Consider the following 23,082-nt stretch of genomic DNA (forward strand, 5'->3'; position numbering starts at 1 on the left):
AAGTGATTTATAATATTTTCAACTAAAAATATGTCAGTGTGGTTTGTTTTCATTTATATAAATGAGTGCCTATGTCATAAGTGATAATTTAATAAAGGTGTTTCTTGTTTAAACAAAGACATCTGTGGGGTTTCGTATGTTATAATATTCTACACTAATTACTCAGAAATCACTGCAGCCATTTTTACCTGCAGCAGATTAGTATTGTACTGTTTCCTCTTGATTTTATGTGAGATAATGACAAGATACACAGCTCCTGACTGATATGCATTTCTAAAATGCAAATAAATTCACATTTATTAACTTAACCTTTTATTATTGTTTTGATATTGATTTATTTTATTTTTAAGATTTGACTGGGAAAGGCATACTAACCTGGAGCTAGGTTGCAGAAGAGAACTTATTAGAAAGGGGGAAGTGCTGTCAAGCAGCACTAGCAAATGGTTGAAACTAATTTTACTTGAGCTGAGTTTAAACATTTTTCCGTATTTTGGTTAAAATAGTTATGTTGCCTCCACAAGTGCTGTCATAACATTAGCAAACAACTGAAATTGATTTCATCTGATTAAAAAATGTAAACCACATGGATGTAACGTATATAATTTCAGTCTTGATAAAGAAGTCAATGGCATTGCTTTCAGAAGTGCTGTTAAAAGCAGTAGCTGCCATTTGAAACTGATTTTACCTTAGGATAATTGAAACATTCTTGCTTTGTAGTTAGTTTATAGTTATCAAACCATACATTCAAGGCATAAGCAGTACACCATGCATTACACTGATATGTTTTATTGGCATCATTGACAGTTTCAGTGATGGTCTGCTTTGAATGTGACTATGACAAGCAGTAAAATAGTCATGGCCCCAGCTGTGGACTTCTGGTACAGTATAACATTCAAAGCATTTATTACTTGTAGTATCTCACCAGAAAATCTTTTTGATGTTTTTTCTTCTTAGCACAAAAGTCACTCTACTGAACCAGAGTGTTGTACATACATAAGCAACACAAAATAGAAAGGACCTCCCAAGCAAGTTCAAGTTTTCTAGCAAGCATGCCATGAGATGTAGTCAAAGTTGTAGCATTTGTGTCTGTCTAAAGCTAGGACACCCAATGGGACATTTGGGTTGGGCACTCACCTACTCTTAGCTCCTTTTCTTCTCTTTGTTACAGAGATTTTTTAACTAGTTTTTTAATTCTCCTGCACTCGTTCATGCATCGCAGAATAGTCTGAAACTTAGCAAATCACTTAGGCGATCAGGTAAGAGCAGAGGTGAAGCAAATCATATTTTTGTGGTAAGCATTGTGTTTGTCATTGTAGTGGTGCAGACCTTTAGCTGCTGTTTAAAAAGTTGGGATGCATTAATAAGATTGTTACAGTTTTTGCTTTTTAATATGAAAGTAACTATAATGTTGCCATGTGGTTAAAGTAACTAAATAGTCTCGCTTCATTTAAAGAATATGCCTTTGAATAAAGTATATTGATCTTCTCCTTTTCTTTCTCCCAACTGAGGTATTTTGTATGAGATTAAAAGAGTAGTGCTACTGGATGGACAGAGCCTATTTTGTGTCTGGGTCGTGAAGGACCATGTTCAGAGCCAGAAAGAGGCTGTAATGAAAACTTTGTTCCTCGTATCCAGTTTAAACAGCTCCTTTGAGTCTCAAGCAGAACAGTCGGCCATTAGTCTGGGAGAGGTGAGTATTTAAGGAGAAAATAGTACCACACTGACAACTTTGAACCATTTAGTTCCACTACTGGTCCAGTAATCAGTATTCACCGCCATACTTCTCAAGTGGCTCTTCTCAAAATATATCCCTGTTCGCTTTTAACATGTGTACTTTCATAATAAAACACAGAGGATTAAAGTTGCAAACTAATGCTAATATTAAAGTTAAAGACATCTTGCTTCTCATAAAGTTCCTCTTAATTTATTTTGTTAACTTTCTTAGTGAGTAAGTACAGAATTTGAAATGCATCCCTGATTTTGGAGACTGACATTGATTATTTTTGGTTTTGTTCTGATTCTTCATTTAAGAGGTTAAGAACTGTATTTGTCACTGTTCCACTTACACATCTATGTCAGTTGCACTAAGATCCCACAGGAACAAAACTTTTGTCCAGTAAGTTAATCACAGCTACCAGGTGTAGTCATTGTGCACTGTCCATTATTTGCCAAATATTTAATAGCAACTACTTTTCACCTTGTTAAAAATCTCAAGTTTTCTTCCTTTTGTTGTTGAAATATTTTTAGTGCTATGTTCTTTATCACTACATATTGTATTGCACTGCTGTAATCGTTTTCCTGTCGTTGCCATAATGCCTATATTTATCATCTTAGAATATTAACTAAGTTCTGTATAAAAACAGGACTACTCCTTGAAGGATGCTTGACAGAAGTGCATTTAGTTTGTGTCACTTTTGAGAGAAACTGTCAGTTGTTATGAAATAGCATCCCCATTGTCATCCCCACTGAATTACAGTCATCCATCCATCCATCCACATCCCCTTTTCCCAGTCGTTGCACATGGGGTTGTGGTGTATCTTCAACACCAACAACCATCTAGGGCCAATGTGCTCACCATCTGATGGCATAGGCTATAAATGCTTGCTGTTTTGTAGGCAGTAAGTACACTTGAAATGTACATGTTACTGTGATTCACCTTTTATCCAATTTTTAGAACTGGCATTGCAGATGGAATGCAGACTATCAAATGTTCATCATAACAATCACTAAGTATTGTCATTCCTTTTCCATTGGATTTAGCTGCAGGCAGATATCTTCCCTTCTGCTTTATGGCTGGAGTTTTCAGATGTATGACACTGAGAGTTGTTAGCACTTCTGTCCATCTGTCTCTTCCAAGGGAGTTCCCGAGAACAATAAATACCCACTTTGGGAAACTTCTGTACTTTGCCTGTGTCTGTCATTTATACAGTGTTTTCTTTTTTGAGTCTTCCTAATTTTTGGACATTTTTTCTGAGACCCATTACATCTTCAGAAAATACCACTGTCAAGGTGTACCTTTGGAAAGCCCATTCTGCCTTATACCTTTTTGCATGGGAAGAATCACCACATTTCATCCACTGAGCTTCTCGTGAATTTTTATTAAAAAAAGTTTGATCATGCTCATATCCTTCAGCCCTTTTTAAAGCAGAGAGAACATATGGCACTGGGACAAGGGATATAACCTTCTCCAGAAAGATGTACCTTGACCAGCAGACATAAGACAAGAATTAGCTCCTAAAAAGGAATGTAGATGCAGGATGATGGAGAAACCAAGAGGTAAGTAGTTAAACCAGTGATCAAGAAATATGAGCAATTAACAAAACTGCAAGTCCCACAGATGACTGACAGCATTGATCCTGGCGAGGCGTCGCTTTATTAGCCTCTATCTGACAGCATACTATGAGAATATACCCACCTCTCTTCGGCCTTCTGGAGACAGAGGGAGCATGTTATTCACCCTTAATCAGACTTACACAGATATTTTTCAATATTCAGGCCTGCTACTGACTTCCAGATGCACATGATGGATGCCAGCCCTTAACAGTTTGCATTTGTGTTGCATTATTTCTAGTGCACTGGACTGCAGAAGGCCAATGGTGGCATTAAGACATAGCTGCCAACGAAGTTCACATACTTCCAGGTGTTCTGGCACCAACCAACCATGGCCCCAGGTTTACATGATAACATTATTATTACTAGCATTTTAAAATTGAAAAAATATGGGTGCATTTTGTAACGTGTAATTACTGGTAATAACTTTTCTTAGAGTTTAACTGTTTTCTTGGTATACTGTGTTCAACAATATCATTTTAAGATGTTCTTAATATGTTTATGTTCATTAAGGGTTGTTTCTTTAAGAGTTTGATTCATTATAGTTAATTGGTTAATTGCTTTTTTAAGGAGTGTATATAAAGGTAAGTGTTTTTCTATTACATTGTTTTGAAGAAGTCCTATTATCAGCTGAGACGAAAGCGCTTAACCTGCTTCAATAAAGTTCTCACTTGGTTGGATTTTGGCTTTTACCTCTGTAAAAACTGATAAAGAAGGGTGAAGGCTGCCAGCCTAGCCAAATAGAATTTAATGCATAATTCTGGCATTTGTAAGTATAAATGTAAAATACAGGCTTGTTTCTTAAATGTAAAGAAATGCTGTTTCATCAAAGTGGCAACATTGCCCTCTGCTGTAAAGAAAACTAAGTGAAGCATTTCACATCTGTTCTTTGAAATTAAAATTATGTCTTGTATGTTCTTTTGATCTCCAGAGCTTGAGGTCATTATGTCTGGACTAGCACATTCTTTCTATTGTTTTAACTTAAGGAATAATTACTAGAGTGTACATGTTTAATGCCTTTTATTGTTGTAGCTTCCTGAGCAGGTGTTAGCTTGCTAAATAATGTAGCCTGTTGGCCTGGGAACCCCAGGCTAAGTGTCAAAGAAATGATGTAATGGAAACTAACTGAGAATGATGTAATCTGGGAGGGCCCAGCAGAAATGTTTGTTAGTGTTTTTAAAAACTATTACTCGGAGCGAGACTGTAAGCATTTTGATCTTGGACATTCAACTCAGCACTACCTTATGCTGTCTTTATTTAAGTAGTATGTTAGAACTGTGTTTTCTCCTAGAAGTAGCCAGGAATTATAAAAATTAGACTTAGTGTTTTTCTGTTATGTCAGAACTGTACTACTGAATTATTTTAAGTTTCTGTGTGATCTCTGAACTCTGAATAGCATTGTGGTGTAGTAGTATTATCTTGTGTTTTTAGTATTTATTATTAAATATTTTAAACCCTTTTCAACTGTGGCTGGTTTATGTAGAGATAAATTAAACTCTAGAGTACATTGCATGCTTATAAGTGATCCTGTACTAAGCCCTTCCAATAAGCCTTGATTGCTTAAGTTACACTACTATTGGATAATAATATTGCACAGTAATAATTGGACACCCTTTTAGGGGCCTTTTACTAGCTGATAAATATTAGCTGGTGGTGGCAGTAATTACTACCGTATAGTCTGGGTATAGAGGCACAGCTGAAGAATCTGTGTCAGCCTTTCCTAGGAGTGTCTGAAGTTTTATAAATACTTATCTCAAAGTGCGTGTGTGTGTATGTGTGTGTCAGCTACTTGGGCAGGGACATGAAGCACTGGTTGGACAGAGAGGGTACTGGAGGTTAGCTTGCCAGCTAGGCTGAGATCTGAACCCTGTAGCTGTGCCAGTGGGAAGTCTTATTGGGGACCTGGGCAGCAAGGGAGCAACCAGCCCCAGACTGACTGTGATCTCTGTGTGCTCTTAAGGGAAATTGCACTTTACTGTGTGTATTGGTTATCCTTTCCTCTCATATGAGACGCCCTCTCTGGTGTTAGTGGTGAGGATTGAGGCTCCTTGATTGCTGAGCCAGGGCACGGGCATCACAAACTCTTCCTTATCTATTTTTATTACTGTTGTGGACTGTCCTCTTTAAAAGAAAGAGATTCTTTTCCCCATCATTTTGAATTCAGAGCTAGATGTGGAGGATCTGTCTTTTTTGGCACAGATCTCCCTTTTCAATTACATTACTAATGATGATGAGAATCTGGAGGTGAGATGCTGAACCCTAAGAATGCACCTTCAGCCTACCTCCATAGCATGGAGGAATGAAACCGTGACTGTAACCAGATGACCGATCTTCATTTAGCATCACAGGTGCTGGAAGACACCCCCCCCCCCACCAGTTAAATGAATGGGTGAATTAGGTTAAGACAGAGTCACCATCGGGGGAGATGTAGAGAATAGGGGGAGTTCCAGACGGGTTTCTAAACGAGATCTCAGAGATTCACGAAAGGTATTCAGATGTCCTGGTTATGAATGAACCACGAGCAGCAGAGGTCCCCTGTTTAAAGTATTGAGGCATATAAGAAAGCACTTATTTCTCAACCATGCAACTCATGAAAGCCAGCAAGTTTTATATGGTTCAGGAATTATATAAATGCCTGCATAACAACCCTGTGGTAGACCCAACATTAGTATCCCTATACTGTGCTGGTGGGGTCCACGTTGTTTTCAGGCTTCAGCACCCACTGAGTGATAAGAAAAGTAGGACATTGGATTGATATAGCAAAAAAAGCATATCTTTCACTGTGGCTATTAGGCCCTTTAATTACTGGACACATATTATAGAGTACAAGGAGACATTATAAAATAATTTGAGGAGATGGCTGATGAGATCCTGATGAGGCTTTAAGGGACAGAATTTGCAGGTTGACTCAGACTCCTTTCAAAGCTGTGAAATGTGCATTTAAATGTGTTTACATTGCCACTAATGCAAGTGGTAGGGGCAGAGACAAACACTATTTTACACAGGCATGCATAACTAAGATTTTAACCCATAGCAGAGGATGTCAAAGGACAGTTAAGTGCATCTGGACAAACAACAGTTGTTTTGGCTTCCTTTTTAGGAAATTAAAAAAAATAATAATAAATAGAGGAAAAGAGAGAAGATTATGGAGCCAGTAAATACTTTTTCATTCAGCACTGCATAGGTAGAACAGAAATTATCCCACTGAACAATAGTTGTTTTACGGAAAGCAGGAAAGGAAGCCTCCTTGGGGAGAGAATGTAGCTGAGGGTGAGTGAGTCTCCTTATTCTCAGGAAAAGAACAGACAATATAGAACACACATTTCTTCTCTGTCATCTTCTTTCCCCTCCCCTTATCTTGGGAAAGATGCTTTCAGGAAAAAAAGTAAGTTTCAGCACTCTTCAAACAGATGGGTAGGGCAGAGTATAGCTGCAGGTTAGAAAACATTCTCTCCCTTCTAAGGAATGTCTCCTATCCTGTCAGACCAAGTAGAGGTAGCACAACCAGTTTTGATACATCTCTTACTGGGTGAAGCCATTCTATGAGTTCCAAAGGAAAGTGTTTTGGTCCAGACTGTTTCTTGTCTCAAAGATGGTCAACCCTCAGAGAGCATTTCTGGACTTAAAAGGCTAAATATTTTTTTGAAAATTAAAAATCAACAATGCTAACAATATGGGCAGTCTTTTATCTGCTTGCACAAGATGCAGCACTGGTGACCCTGGATATGAAAGATAACCTATTTGCATTTCCTTATCTGCAAGTCCACTTGCAGGTATTGCATTTCATATCAGGGTAAGAGTATTAACAGTTCACATTCTTGCCATTTTGTCTTCCCACTGCATCAGGAGTGCTCACCAAATGCTTAGCCCAAGTATTTGCTCACTTTAAGACCAGGGTGATTCATATTTACTGCTGTTAAAATGACTGCTTTATTCAGGTACCTCCCTAGAGAAGTTACAAATGACCCTGCAGTATGTACTGCCTTACTGGCTTTGGAACTTCTTGAAGCTGCAAGAATCCAGGGTGACATGTTTATCTTTGACGCTCTTCTTGGGAGCACGCCAGGCAGAACAATGGACAGGGTTGCGTTACTTGGGGGAAGTCCCCCAACTTATGCTTTTCTTTGTCCACTTGACCAAAAGAATGCATATTGCAACTCAAACCTTCCTTTTTTTTGTTTTTAAACACCTTTATTGAATTATCACTTGTGATATAGACAAATTTACATTATACAAAAGTAATCAAACTATTAACAAATTAACATAAACATTATAATTCACATATATTGCTATATATCATATAACCCAAGCAGCATTACATAAATTGTTCAGTTCCTGCCCTTTTTTTTTTAAACAAGAAACATCTTTGTTAAACCATCACTTACGACATAAGCAATCATACATTTATATAAAAAAAAAACACACCAACACAATCCTATTCAAGCAGTTTACATCACAAACCATACTGACACACTTCCAGTTGCAAACATTGTACATCACTTCTAATCTATCCAAACATTTTCATTCAAACATTACATAGCTCATTTAAGTCCTGCCTTCTTTTAAACCTCATTCCTCCTCGTATGTATAGCTCATTTAAGTCCTGCCTTCTTTTAAACCTCATTCCTCCTCGTATGTATAGCTCATTTAAGTCCTGCCTTCTTTTAAACCTCATTCCTCCTCATATGTATAGCTCATTTAAGTCCTGCCTTCTTTTAAACCTCATTCCTCCTCGTATGTATAGCTCATTTAAGTCCTGCCTTCTTTTAAACCTCATTCCTTTTCGTATGTATTGTTCAATTTCCATTTTTTTTTCCTATGTAGTTTGCTCCTACCCTTTTCTAAATATCTCAGTTCCAGTTGTTTTATCTCTGTTACTGTATTCACTACTTCTAATATAGTTGGTTTAGATTTTGATTTCCATTTTCCAGTAATTGTTTTTTTGGCAGCCACCGTAATGAGACACAGCAAGGCGTTACCATGTCTAGGGAATTCTGTATCACAGCTCAGAAAAATCTTGTCCCTTGCCACACCAATCCGCCCACCCAGCATCTCTGGCACTGCATCCCACAGGGAATCCTTAAAGCCCGCCAACCCATCGCATTCCCAGAAAATATGTTCCCTTTCTTCCCAGTCACACCTCCAACATTTGCTGTCTACCTGAGGAAAAATTATCTGGTGTCTACTTGGGGTATAAAAATATCTATGTAAACAGTTTAAGCAAAAATTCTAAATCTTCTAGATTTTGTTGCATGTTTGGGAGACATACATATATCCTCCCATTGCTTCTTTGTGAACTGCTTTTCCAGTCTCTCTTCCCAAACCTTTCTAACCTCCTGTCATTGATTCTTACAGTTGTCATGTAGTATTTTATATGCTCCAATGTAGCTCAAACATTACTGACGGGACTGGGCTACATGTTGTTCTCAGTCCTGCTGATGCCAATAGCCTAACTCTATATGGAAAAGATGAAGTGGTACTGCAGTAACATTGAGACTTAACACCATCACTCCTGAAGAATGTACTACCATTCCGTTCCATAGACAGGCAATTCATTTTATTGCCTCACCAGGTATTAGCAATCTCAGTGATGTCAATCAATGTTGAATCAATACTCAGACCTCCACTGAGTTTTTTTTTGTTTGTTTTGTTTTTTATTTCAGCTTCTTTCTGAAGTTTTCACTCAAAATATCAATCCTTATTTTCTATTTATAGCAGTTATTTATATCCCATTTTTTAGGCCACAGACTGAGTAGTATATACTGTTTGTTGTTTCCACAGTATTCACAACCCTTGAAAAGAGATATGTTAGATATGTCTTGGGTGGGGCACAATAATTAAGTAAGGTGGAGCGCAGCAGCAATAGGCAGACATATCACTGTAAAGGAAAGGAAATGAAACAACAGCTTCCATACTAGTCCTGTTGACATTCTTCAGAGCAGTTTCACATCCTTGAACTTTGAAAGTAGTCACAGGCTACACCACTGAGATATGATAAATAAACAAGCAGCAGGGCACTTATTCACTCTGTAGACTGGCCATGATATCCTCGGACCTGGTCTCTCAGCAAGGCCTGTATCCCATGGCCACAGATGTACCATCATAACAAAATTCCCCAAGTACAAGTTCAGCACTTCCTCCCTCAGTCTTCATGAATGAACAAGGAAAACTGCCAGGATCTAATGCATGTGTGGGAAGCCTCAGAAATGTATTGAATGTACTACCTTGTATATGTATGTTACTCACATAGAGTGTAGCAGGTATAGCATTATAGCTGTTAGCCTCAAGGTTACTAAACAGTAATTTCCAAAAATGAAAACGTGAGCTTCAGTAAAAGAGCTAGCTAGGGTGTTAACTGTAAATGGTAATTTCCAAAAAGGAAAACTTAAGCTTACGTAAAAGAGCTAGCTAGGGTGTAAGTTATGTGATACTTGTTTGGGTTTTCAGTAATGTAATGAACAAGAAGTAGCATTTGTGTCTACTTCTTTATTCAGCTATTCTGAACTTCTTGATAACTTTATCTTAGATTTAACAGAAAGATTATTTTAACATCAAAAAATGTCAAGGAAAATATGAAACTGTTGACAGTTTTTTGACCATGCTACATCTTTTGTTAAAACTTCCTTCTTAAAAGTTAGATGGGAGTGGGATTAGTTTGCAGGAATTAATTATGATAACAATGCAAACTAATAGTGTACAAAAAAATAAAACAGGCAGAAATCCTGGAAAAATAAAATGACACCAGCAACACCACCTCCAAGCACTTCCTCAGCAAGGTATATCTATAGTAATAATTAGTGACAGTTATGTTCCAGCACCTCTTTCTGCTTGTCCCTTCACCCAAACCACAAGCTAAGTGGGAGTCCATAATAGATCTCACAAAACTGAATGAACGTATAATGACAAAAATGTTCAAGATATTGATGGCACATAAATTTTCCTGTTTTGATGCAGGATGCAGCAGTGGTGATTATGAATTTGTAGGGATGCTTGTCTACACGTTAACATCCACAACGCTTTCAGACAGTTTTGTTGCAGGCTTCATGTGGCGATTGCCATTTCACCTCCTTGCCATTGGCCTTTTCTATGTATGATAGAGCTTTAGTCAAACTCCTTGCTCCAGTATCTAATAACTGCGGACTATGGATTTAATATTACTCTTACTTTATCAACTGGTGGATTAAAGTTAACTCTTAAGAGCGTATTGCCTGCAGTTCTTCATATTCAGTAGTACTTTCACAGTTTTGGTGTCTACCTTATTCAAAGATAAAGATTCAGGTCCACTCTCCTACCAGGCTGAGAGATTTTTTGGGGGTTATCCTGTATACTAGAGTGTTTATGATAAGGTTTTTCTCAAGACAGACTCATATAGCTGATACCAGCCTTTTTCTTTTTTTCGTGGTGCAGCGGCAGCGTTGTCGTCTCAAAACAAGAGGTTCTCCGGTTTGATTCTCGGCTGTGGTGCTTTCTGTGCGGAGTCTGCATGTCCTCCCTGCATTTGTGTGGATTTCCTCTGGGTGCTCTGGTTTCCTTCCACATTAAAAATACATGCATCTGGAGCATTTCTCCCCGGGCCTCCACTGAAAATTGGCTTTGTTCCAAGTCGGACTTTCCCAGTAAACAAATGTTAAATAAAATAAATAAATAAATAAAAATAAACATATTTACCTCTATACTTGTGGCCCCCTGGGTCAAATTACTGAAGAGGAATGTACAGTGGTATCTTCAAAGTCAGATTTTCTAGTATTGGAATCAGAGTTCCCAGAGTCTGAATCATCTTCTGTTATTGATACCAGTTCTTGTGAGTAAACTCCAGTGGTGGTTCAACCATTGCTGTCAACCAGTAACTGCATTTTGGTCTTGTCATTCCAAACTCCACAAGCACACTGCAGACTCGTTGGATTATGCTTGGGTAGCCTATGTCTAGAACATGTAAGTGAAAGGTCTCCATTCTCCATCTAAAACGGAATAATGCTTCAAACTCATACCAAACATCAGTACCAGTAGCAGCAGATGTAAAATATGATCACAGAAGATAAACCCACAGGCATGTTGTACTTCTCATTTTCCACTATCATTTAACATTGCCTGAATTGAATTAATTAATCATTTTATTGTAGTTCATTGTATAAATATTTATTACTATTGTTTTCCTGGAAAGTCCAAATAAGTAAAGAAACCCATTTTGAAGGGAGGCCCAGGGAGAAAAGCTCCCAACACAAAATGGACTGCTTCTTGCTTGTCTTTTTAGGTTGTGTGGTCTGTAAACACCTGTTCTTTTCGTCTTATGTTACTGGAGGTGTACTGTGTCCCCTGAAGACCAGCATGTTTAAATGAGTCTGCAAAACTCAATAATATGCTTAGTTTATAGGGCATACAGTGAAGACATATTCTTGTGTTTGTTATTGCAGTTATGCCTGTGGCAGAGTGATAGAATACGATTTTTGCAGAATGTTTTTTATTGCTCTGTTCTTAGTAAAATGGTATCTTAACTGGGGAAAATGTCCTGTCTTATACTAAATTCCATTAATCTGTAGTTCTGCCAAATTAAATGTATTTTTGTTGTTATAATAGGTGTTTAGCAGTGTATAAAAGCATTAAAATGCCCCCACAGTAGATCTATAAAAATAGTTTAAAATTTCAAGTCCACTTATTGTATTTCTTGTTCCTCTGTGTTGCCACAGGCTGTAAGAAGTGCAGCTCAGGCCAATGTTTCAGGAGTGCCCGAGGAGCTAGAAAAGTGGCGGGCTTGTGAAGGAGAATACTCAAAACAGTATACTACAGTGAGCCCCTTGGGAAATGGAGCATATGGGTTTGTCTGGAAAGCCCTGCATAAAGAAGATGAAACAGAGGTAAGGACTAACTGTTAAAGGATTTTACATAGGTTACAACAGTTGAACTTAGGAATGATCATATTAACATTTTTCATGCTTGATTTCTAGGCGTATGTAATTTAACACCACTCCCTTCACCCATCACTTCTGTTAGCTGTTACCACTAGGTCAACAGTAAAGATCCCAGCCATTGCCATTCCTTTTACTGTATGTTATCCTATGCCAAACCTAAAGAAAATAAAGGTAATGTAGCCTTTAATAAGTATATATTTTTTCAGTATTTAGGTAGCTAAAGTATACCATTTTTATTCCTTAAAACGGTGCAAGCAGAAACATAGTATTCTATTCCTTATGGTGAATACCATATTCTGTTGTCTGCAATTTAACTAATACTACTTGTAAGCGGGGCTGTTTCCCCTTAACTCTCACTTCCCTTTTCATAGTCAGAGTAAACTTTATTGTCATTCAGAAATCACACAAGTAAAAAAACTGAATAAAATTCCATGTCTCTGGACTCAATGTGCAGACAACATATAAACTATTTTCACAGACATTTAGACATATAATATCTAGCTATTACATCACAGACATGCAGGTAGACAGTCTAATACTGCATATAATTAGAAATACATTTAAACACTTTTCGCAGTGACCACTTACTTGCATGAGACGTTAGTATTGCACAGGTAACTTGGTTAAACAACTCATTCCCTCCAGTACAGCTCTTTTGAGTATTTACCTTTAACTCCTACTGGGTGAGGCCTGAGCCTTTTAAAAATGAAGTTATCACCTTACATTTCTAAGAAATACTCATTGACAGAGGTAAAATATCAATACAGTTGTATTTGCCATCATGTGTGCTTCAAAATAAAATATTCCAGTGCCTTGTATGTAGCATAGTTTTGGAATTATTAATGGAAATATAAACAAGCAACATTTGACGCCTAAAGGAGCAGTAGGAGGTAACTGCAGAAACACCTAGAGGTGCACTCGGCTGTAATGAATATTGCATTGATCCTTGCACAGAAAGAGACATTTAAGTATTACACTGTGAACATTAAAGTATTGCACTGTTGACCTTAGAGTATTGCAGTATGGTTAATTTATTAATTCTTAACATGTATTGCATTGAAAGAAGAGATATTTTATTGCATTGCTACTGCACTAGATGACCTATAAGTTAACATTCATGGTGAATATTGCACTAAATATTAGATGAGACTGGTAACCATGTTAATGCACAATATAAGACAAGCTACTACAGTTTCTATTGATCCAGATGGCCGTCATGGAACATAGTTGTTACTAAAGCTGAGCAGCCTGATGACATTAGGGAAGAAGCTGATGTTCTTCGTGTTTCATTGTTGAAGTCATTACATTTGGGTAATCTGCTTGCAGATTACCCTCAGTCGGCCTGATTAACAAAGTCTTGGATCCTGCGTTGGTTGCTGTCCCTTCTTCCATGACGTCAGGTCATCAGGGGTATAAAACATGCAGCCGACGCCATTACATCAGTCTTTCTTGCCATGCAGTGCCCGAAGCAGAAGCAGTTTGCAAGTGCCGGTCGGCCGACTCCTGAATTTTTCGTTTTTGAGTTTCAGAACTGAAGTCTTCAACTAAAGCTAAGTACCCCGTTGGGGAAACTTATTCTTGCTCCTTACCGATGTCATTAAAGGTTAATAATTGCATTACTTGTGGAAAGCAAATCCCTCATAAAGATTTTCATTCATACTGTATTCCTTGCCTAGGCCCTGACCACAACATACCTTGCTGTCGGTTTTATGCTTTATTTAATCAGCGCACTATCCGTCGTCGGTATATTTTTGCCTCTAAATATTTTGGTTCTCGGTTTAATTATCCAGAAATGTCATCGGTTAGCCATCCGACTACCGGGATTCTGAAAAAATGCAAAGATAAAAACAGAGTCAGGCCGCCGAGGTCCAAAACTGCAGATGGCGATTTTCCTAAGCCAGTCGCCAGTTCGCCGGTACTCAGTGAGGTGCTTTCGCAGTCCCTGATACCTGCTAGTTCTGATTTGCAGGCCTCTACTGAGACCCATTCAGAGTCCAGTATGCCGCGAGATGCTTCAACTATGGAACCCGTGGATGTCTATATCTTGGATGGGTCTGGAGCCGCTGTGCAGGCACCGGCTTCTGAGGGTGTATTCAGGCCTATGAACTTGCATGTTAAATCGATGACTCCTTCATTACGTAGGCATAAATCTCGATCCATGTCTAAAAAACCAATGCTCAGGCCTCTATGCCTAAAAAACAAATGATAAGAATGGCTGAAGATCTAATAACTCTAATCAGGGGTAGCTAACCCCCCCCCTTCTAAGAGGCCTAGGACTGAGGTTGATTATGAATCTTCTGATCAGGATTCTGTTTTTTCTGACTCTTCTGATGACCTGGATTTGTCCTTGCCTACTTATGAGGATTCTGATGCAGAGGACTCTATTCCCTCTGCTTCCCCTCCGGAGGATTTTTCTTTTGGGGAAACCTTACATACTCTAAGGGAACATTTCCACTGGGAAAGCCAGGATTTTTCTGATTCAAAAAAGAGGCTTAGAGATTTCCTTCTCCTACTTCAGCATAGGCTTTTAGCTATTCCACCTGTACTAGACATTGTTTATGATGCTTTCTCGGAATCTAGTTTGGTCCCTGATTTCCTGCCTCCTGCTCCCAGAAAACCTGACAAGATACTACAGGGTCCCTGAGTCCCACAAGTTCCTTTTCAGAAATCCTATTGCAGATCCAGAGACTATTTCACAGGGACCAAGAGCATTAAGGCTTCTACTGCTAAAAATCCTACCCCTTTTGATAGAGACTCCAGGGCGCTGGATAGATGGGGTAAGAAGGTTTACATTTCTGCACCTTTGGCCATTAGGGCTTTAAACTGCCATTTTCATATGTTAAAATATCAGCAACATGTTATTGGACTGCTTAAACAGAAAATTATGTTGATTCCTGACTGTGTGGAAAATAAAGAATTACAGGATTTAATGCATTCTTCCGAACAAGTTTGGAAACATACTTTGCAATCTGGTTTTGATTCATTAGAGGCTTCTTGCAGGGCTGCTGTTACTGGGTCTGTGCTCCGAAGGCATGCTTGGCGTAAGGAGCAATCTTTGCCTGATCATGTTAAAGCTAAATTGTTGGATGCTCCTTTAAATCAGGACCGCCTGTCTGGCAACAAGGCTGAGGAAATTCTTAAAAAGATGGAAGATAAAGCTAAATTTATGCAAACTGTTAAAGATTTTTTTACAAGTTCAGCCTCCTAGATTTAGAAGGCACTGGCCCTCTAAGATTTGGTCCTTTCCAGCCCCTTCCAGGTCTTCTCAAGTCAAACCCAGACACAGCAAAAACCCCAGGTTTCAGTCCCAGGGAACTCACAGAACTAAGCAGTGGGGGGCCTCCACTTCCAAGTCTGGGAATAATAAGACTTCCCCCCTATGGTAAACTGTCTCAATGACTTCTTTTTAAAATTTCCAAGTACTTATCTGACTGCCCCTTTGGGGGGAAGATTGCTCTTCATGCAAAGAATTGGGAACTCATTACCCAGGACAAATGGGTTTTAAATATAGTGTCCCAGAGATACAGATTTCACTTCCACACATTGCCAACACCAAGTGGGTGGCTGGACCTACCCCCAAATCAATGGGCAAAAGCCCAAAAACAAGTACTTTCTCTCTTAAGCATGGGGGCTATTCAGCTGGTACCAGAAGAGGAAAAGGGACAAGGTTTCTACTCGAGACTTTTCCTGGTACCCAGAAAAGACAATTCATGGAGTCCTATCCTGGACCTGTCTACTCTAAACACCTTTTTGGAGATTCCAAAATTCAAGATACTGACTCTTCACCAATTACTTCCTATGCTAGGCAAAGATGCCTGGTTGGCAACACTAGATTTAAAAGAAGCATACATGCACATCCCAATCAGGGAATCTTGCAGAAGATACCTACGCTTCAAAGCAGGCTACACACACTATCAGTTCTCTGCACTGCTCTTTGGCTTATCTACTATACCCAGGGTATTCACAAAGTGCCTAGCTCCAGGTATTGCATTTTGTAGGCAAAGAAATATTCAAATATACCCATACCTGGACGATTGTCTAATTTGGGCAGAAAGCCAGGACATACTTTTGAATTATCTGGCCTTTGTAAAAAGGGTTCTAACTTTTCTGGGGTACACCATAAATGAAAATAAATCACAACTGGTACCCTGTCAACAAATTATATTCCTGGGAGCAAGCTTAAATACAACTTCCCAGATGGCTTACCTCACGCCAGAAAAGCAAATTCATTTGACAACTTGCTTCACACAAGTGGCCACAAAAACCCTGCTATCTGCAAGACAAATACTGCAAGCCTTGGGGTTCATGGCCTCCTACATTCTTCTAATTCCATATGCAAGACTGCATATGAGGAAACTACAGTGGTATCTAAAAAGCCTATGGTGTCAACATTCTCAAAACCTCGAAACAATGATTCCTATCATACCTTGCCTACGCTTAGAGTTCCTTTGGTGGGCAGACGCCTGCCACCAAAACAAGGGACTACCTTTCACACCACCTGCCGCCCAAACTCTAACAACAGATGCATCAGACTATGCATGGGGAGGGGCTCACCTGGCAGGGAAGTGCATTCAGGGCAAATGGAACCCAAGTCAAATGCACCTGCATATCAGTCAAAAAGAAATGTTAGCTGTATCGAATGCTCTGACAGCCTTCAAGGACCACATTCTTCCAGGACAACTAATGGTAAAGACGGACAACACCACTGTTATGTGGTGCATAAACAAGCAGGGGGGTACACATTCTTACCTCCTCTGCAGACTAGCCATGGCATTGTGGAACACAGCCTAGAGCTACCAAGAGCATCTACAAGCTCAATTCCTGCCAGGAAAATTAAATACACTGGCAGACGGACTAAGCAGAAACCTCATGGACCCACATGAGTGGAAACTGGAACCAAGGAATGTTAAGTTGTCAATCTTGCCTTCATTCTTGCTGGATGGGTTCAGAGCCAAACCTCGGCTCCGACTCGGCCACTTACTAAAGCTCGAGAGCTAATTTTACCGGCTCGAGGCAACCCTATATCCTATGATGCCAGGCGATAACTACCCAGATCTCGTTTGCCACCTTCACTTGCGAGGTGTGTTTTTACCGGCTCTTGGTAAGTCTTGGAGTTCATATATATATGTATAGTACCTTTCTACTTAGTTTTCCCACTCCTTTCTTGTTTATCTAACTTAACAGTTAATTTAAAACCTTTTCCCCATTAGTACCCTTTTCTTTTCCCCTTATCCCAAATTATACATCCCTCCCTTTAGGTTAGGCCTTAGGCCTGCCCCTTTCCTAATTCCTGACAGGGATTCTGTACTGTGTTTGTGGTGTGTTTGTACCCCTGTATCCCTGTTTTTCTTAGTTTGTGTGGATTGGGCATGTGTGTTTGTGTGTTTTTTACATTTGTGCCCTTTTACTTCAACAGCATTATGTCGAAGGACACAAAGGTCTCAGGCTTCAAGAAGTGTGACTCGTGCTGTCAGAGGATGTCTCTGACAGACGGTCACACTTCTTGTGTTTACTGCCTGGGACCTCTGCATCTTGCAGGACTCTTGTTCTGTGTGCCATGCATTCAGCCCAAGAGTCCTGCAGGAGCGCAGGAACAAATTAATCTTAAGGGGCTTATTAAAGCCCGAGGGCTCCCCGTCTAAGTCTGTGCCGGGGAAGCCCTCAAAGCCAGCCAAACCGTCGGCTCCGAGTCCTAAGCCTTCGGCTGCTGGCTCACCATCTGTGGCAAGATCGGCTCTGGCTGGAGCCGATACTTTTGTGTCGCAGCTTCCAGCATCGGCTCCACTCGGCGCCGATACCGCTGAGCCTCTACTCTCAAGGTCGGTTCCGGCTGGAGCCGACGTATCTTCCGCTCCTTCGGCTCCATCCATCTCCAGGAAAAGGTCCAGATCCCCATCTTTGGAATCGATCCATTCGGCTCCGGGGTCACCCTTGCTCTCGGAGCGGAGCCATCTGAGCCGTTCTTCTTGGTCGTCCAGGCGTTCCGACCATGACCTTGAGAGAGTGGTCAGTAGACTGTTAAAGTCTCAGGCACTGGCCCAAATGCTTCATAGCCCGTTTCATCAGACAGTGGCTATTTCAACTCCACCTACTATTCCTCCTTCGACTCTCCCTCAGAGTTCGGAGCCGGAGCTCCTCGGAGCCGTGACTGTTGTGGCTTCGGAGCCAATACCTCCCCCTTCGGCTCCATCGTCCTCTGCTCCGATCACCTCCTTGATGCCTTCATTGGAGGGATCCGGGCGCCTGGTTTCTCTCGCCGGCTCCGAGGGGGTGAGTGGCATCGGACCCTTGTTTGACCCCATTCTCCCTCTCGGAGCGTCGGCGCTGATGAGCTCGGCCCCGACATCGGCTTCGGAGCCGTCCCTGTCGATGCAGCCTGGGGTTCCTACTTCTTCAGAGCGGGAGCCCTCTGGCCTGTCTGATAGGGGAGCCTTCAAAGTGATGAGGAGCGTACTAGCCCCAGGGCATGGTCAGCAGTCAGCTCCATCAGCTCCTCCCACTACAGTGCCTGCTGACATCTCTTCCCACTCTCTTGCTCCTGGACCCAGAGATCCAACACCTCAGGTTTCCCCACTGGGAATATCTTCCTCTTCCGAGGCTTCTCCTGACCCGTCAGGTGAACCTCCGTGCAAGAGGACATGTAAGGGGAAGCATGTGGACTCCCCTGAGTCCATTACATCTGATACCGACTTGGATGAGTCGGAAGGATCCCCAAGGTCCCCCTCTGAGGATGTCTCCTTCTCAGACATCCTTGAAATCCTGAAACAGAGGGGGAACTGGTCTTCCCTTAATCCTTCTGAGGATGAGTCGGTTTACCTGGAGGCGTTTGGTTCTCGACCCTCCACCTCCTGGGTGTCTCCGCCTTTTCACCCCCTTATGGAAGTGGTGGCACGGAAGGCGTGGACGGCCCCGGATTCGATGGAACCCACCCCACGGAGGCCTTCTAAATTTATTACGGCTCCAGCTGATAGGCAATTTTTAACAAAAGGTGTCTCAGTTGATGCCATGGTGGTGGTGGCTGCAGCCACCAAGAAGGAACTAGCCGATCCTTCAGTACTTATCCATCCTCCTAACAAGGATTCTAGGACTATGGATAGGTACAGTAAGTGGATGTTTTCTTCAGCAACCTTTGCCATGCGGTCGCTGAATTACTTGTGTCACTTCACCCGCCTTCAGAGAGATGTTCTCAAAGAGTTGGGTGAAGTTTTACAGGATCCGTCAGCTGCTGGGTCCCAAGATAAAATCAACTCACAGCTAGGAACCCTAAACTCCATTGTTAACTCCTCCATGCGGCTCATTTCCTATACAGCCGATGGAGTGAGTAGGGCCGCAGGCACAGGTGTGGCCTTAAGGCATCACGCCTGGATGCGGCTTTGTAATTTTGCAGACCCCTTCAAGGCGTCCTTCACTAACTCCCCTTTTGATGGTTCGACGTTGTTCGGGCCTCAAGTGAAAGATACTTTGACAGATGCGAGCAAGATGGCAAGACTCTTTCTGCCGTAGGAGTCCATTTCTCCACCCCTTCCAGACCATATCCTAAGGGTCAAAAGGGTGGAAAGATGTGGTTCCGCAAATCACAAGGAGTCACGCCTGACGCAAGAGGTCAGTTTACCCCCAGAGGCAGTGGGGATAACAACAACAGACGCCACCCAAGAGGCAGAGGGGGTCCGCAGAATCAGGGTAGCAGAGAGTCTCTCTCTGACAAACCCTTCCAACATCCCTGAGGTGTTGCCCGACTGTCCACCTTCGGAGGCAGTCGGGGGAAGATTGTCGCTGTACCCAAAAGCATGGCTCTCCCTCACTTTAGACAAATGGGTACAGTCGGTTATATCCGAGGGTTACAAAATTCCCTTTATCCAAACCCCAACTCAACAAAAGGGAACCCTTCCAGACGTTCCACCCAGTCTAAGGGAACAAGCAGTGCTAGAAGTATCAAAACTACTAGCAAAAAGAGCCATCCAGCCAGTCCCAGCAGACCAACTAGGATCCGGAGTCTACTCAAAGTTCTTTTTGGTACCAAAAAAACCAGGGGACTGGAGACTAATATTAGATCTCAGCAAACTAAACAAGTTTGTAAAAAGGACAAGATTCCGGATGGTCACGCTACAGTCCATTCTACCCTTTCTGGGCAAGGACAATTGGATGTGCTCCGTGGACCTTCAGGACACATACTATCACATCAAAATTCACAGGTGCTCCAGAAGGTTTCTCCGCTTTCGGCTGGGGGCCAGTCACTACCAATTCAGAGTGCTGCCCTTTGGTCTCACTACAGCCCCCAGAGTGTGTTCACCAAATGTATGGCAGCGGTTACGGCTCACCTGAGGCTTCAAGGATTCCAGGTGTTTCCATATCTAGACGACTGGCTCGTCATCGCCACCACCAGGCATCAACTTCTTCAGGCCAGAGATTACACCATTCACATTTGCAGAGGGCTAGGAATCTCTATAAATTTCGAAAAGTCTGCCTTGTCGCCTTGTCAATCTATTACCTTTATAGGCGCCAACTTGGACACCGTGCAGCTCTCAGCAAAGTTAACAGATCAAAGGGTCTTAGATATTCAAAACCATGTCCATGTTCTGCTTCAGAGCGACAGAATTCAGGCCAGGTATATCCTGAAAGTATTGGGGCTCATGGCGGCCGCCATCACACTTCTTCCTCTTGCCCGCTTTTACATGTGTCTTCTACAGTGGATGCTTTTCGCCCAATGGTCTTTCCAACAACTCCATATGCACCACAAGATCATGATAACTCCGATTTGCAAAAATCATCTGTCTTGGTGGATGTTGTCCCCTCAAGTCCATCAAGGCAGACCCTTTATTCCTCCCTCCCCGGTCGCCATAGTCACATCGGATGCCTCCCTGATCGGGTGGGGGGGTCATTTTCAGGTCAGGACAGTCCATGGCACATGGCAACCTTTCGAATGCCACCTGCACATAAATGTCCTGGAGATGAGAGCAGTGCTTTTGACGTTGCAAGCCCTCCACGACTCTCTTCCCCTGGGGACTATTGCAATCCCAACGGACAATATGTCCGTAGTGTGGTATATCAGCAAGCAGTGCAGAATCAAGTCCTATCCCCTGTGTCGAGAAGCACTCAGACTTTGGCAATGGGCGATCTCTTCTCAGCGGTTTCTGATAGTAACGCATATCCCCGGGAAGTCCAACATCATAGCGGACAGGTTGAGCAGAGCTATTCTCATGCCACACGAATGGTCTCTCAAACAGTCTGTGACAGAAGAGATTTTTCAGAAGTGGGGCCTTCCTTGCTGCGACCTTTTTGCTACACCTCAAAACAGCAAATGCCCCAACTTCTTCACCCTCTTCCCCCTTCCAGGCCATCCCCCCAGAGACGCTCTAGTCCACGATTGGCCTCGGGGACTTCTTTACGCCTTTCCACCCCTTCCGTTAATATCACAGGTAATTCAGAAAGCAACCGCCTTGAGAGCCAAGATGATTCTCATTGCCCCTTATTGGCCTCGACAGATATGGTTTCCATTCCTGCATCGTTATCTCTTGGAGTAGCCTTGGCATCTGGATCCAGTGCCAGATCTTTTGGCCTATCAGTCGGGGCAGCTGCACCAATCCCTCCATTTTCTCAACCTCACTGCTTGGTTGCTCCACTTCCATCCCTAGCCAGGCTTCCTATGATTTCAAATCCCGTCCGGGATATTATAGTAGCTTCCATTAAATCTTCCACCAGAAGGATCTACACTAGTAAATGGCAATGTTTTTCCTTATGGGCAAAGGCTAGAAATATAGATCCGTTCACTGCTCCAATTCACTCGGTCTTGGATTTCCTAGCTGAAATTTTTAATTCAGGATCTTCATCCTCCACAGTAAAAGTTCAGTTGGCAGCCATTTCAAATTTTCACATAGGCCTGTCGGACTGCAGCATCATGTCCCATAAGCTTCGCAAAGCATTCCTTAGAGGTGTCTTTTTACTCAAACCCCTGATCAAAGATCCTCCACCACAGTGGGATCTAAACTTAGTTTTAACATCCTTGATTCTACCTCCCTTTGAACCTGCGGCTTCCTGTTCATTGAAATTACTTTCCTGGAAAACACTCTTCCTGGTCGCTGTTACATCTGCTAGGAGAGTATCTGAACTTCATGCCCTCTGCATTCGTCCTCCTTACTTAGTCTTCCATAAAGACAGAGTTTCTCTAAGAACGAACCCCTCTTTCATACCCAAGGTGGCTTCGCAGACAAATTTAAATCAATCAATTGACCTCCCAGTTTTCTTCCCTAATTATTCGAACAGGGCGGAGCAAAAACTGCATTGTCTGGACGTTCATCGTCAGCTCCGATATTATTTGGACAGAACTAAACAAATCAGGAAATCTGATCAACTCTTTTTATCTTATGCAGAAAATAGGAAAGGCCTTCCAGTATCCAAGGTAACCCTGTCTAGGTGGCTCTCTTCTCTGATCACGTATACTTACCAACTCAGAGGTAAAGAATTGCCTTCTTGGCCAAGAGCCCGTTCAACCAGGGTGTTAGCCACTTCAACAGCCTTTCAAGCTAGACTACCAATAGACACTATTTGTGCAGCAGCCACATGGGCTACTCCTCATACCTTTGTTTCGCATTACAAATTGGACATGGCCTCCAGAAACGGCAAATTTTGGTTCCACCGTTCTCAAGAGTCTGTTCCAATGAGCCACCCAGGATGAAGGTGCTAGGGACGCGGTCCCATCCAGCAAGAATGAAGGCGAGATTGACAACTTAACATTGAGAAGTTATGTACCTACCATAACGTTCCATGTTAGTTGTCTTCTCTCGCCTTCTTTCTTGCGTCCCGCCCACCATCCCCCTAGCCTGGACAGACCGAGAGGATTTCCCCTTCT

The 23,082-nt window shown here is 41.7% G+C and overlaps 1 protein-coding gene across 2 annotated transcripts in view; it reads left to right on the forward strand.

Moving 5' to 3' along the window:
- Positions 1-23,082, forward strand: part of PASK (PAS domain containing serine/threonine kinase) — a 1,620,160-nt gene that overhangs the window by 1,012,278 nt on the left and 584,800 nt on the right. For both annotated transcript variants that reach the window (XM_044056691.1, XM_044056692.1), the window contains exons 12-13: positions 1,509-1,690; positions 12,015-12,182. In XM_044056691.1, the coding sequence (XP_043912626.1) occupies positions 1,509-1,690; positions 12,015-12,182 (350 nt within the window). The remainder of the gene's footprint in view (positions 1-1,508; positions 1,691-12,014; positions 12,183-23,082) is intronic.

This window comes from Protopterus annectens, chromosome 14.part0 (assembly GCF_019279795.1).
Source record: "Protopterus annectens isolate FY-2018-M chromosome 14.part0, PAN1.0, whole genome shotgun sequence".
Classification (NCBI taxonomy): domain Eukaryota; kingdom Metazoa; phylum Chordata; order Ceratodontiformes; family Protopteridae; genus Protopterus; species Protopterus annectens.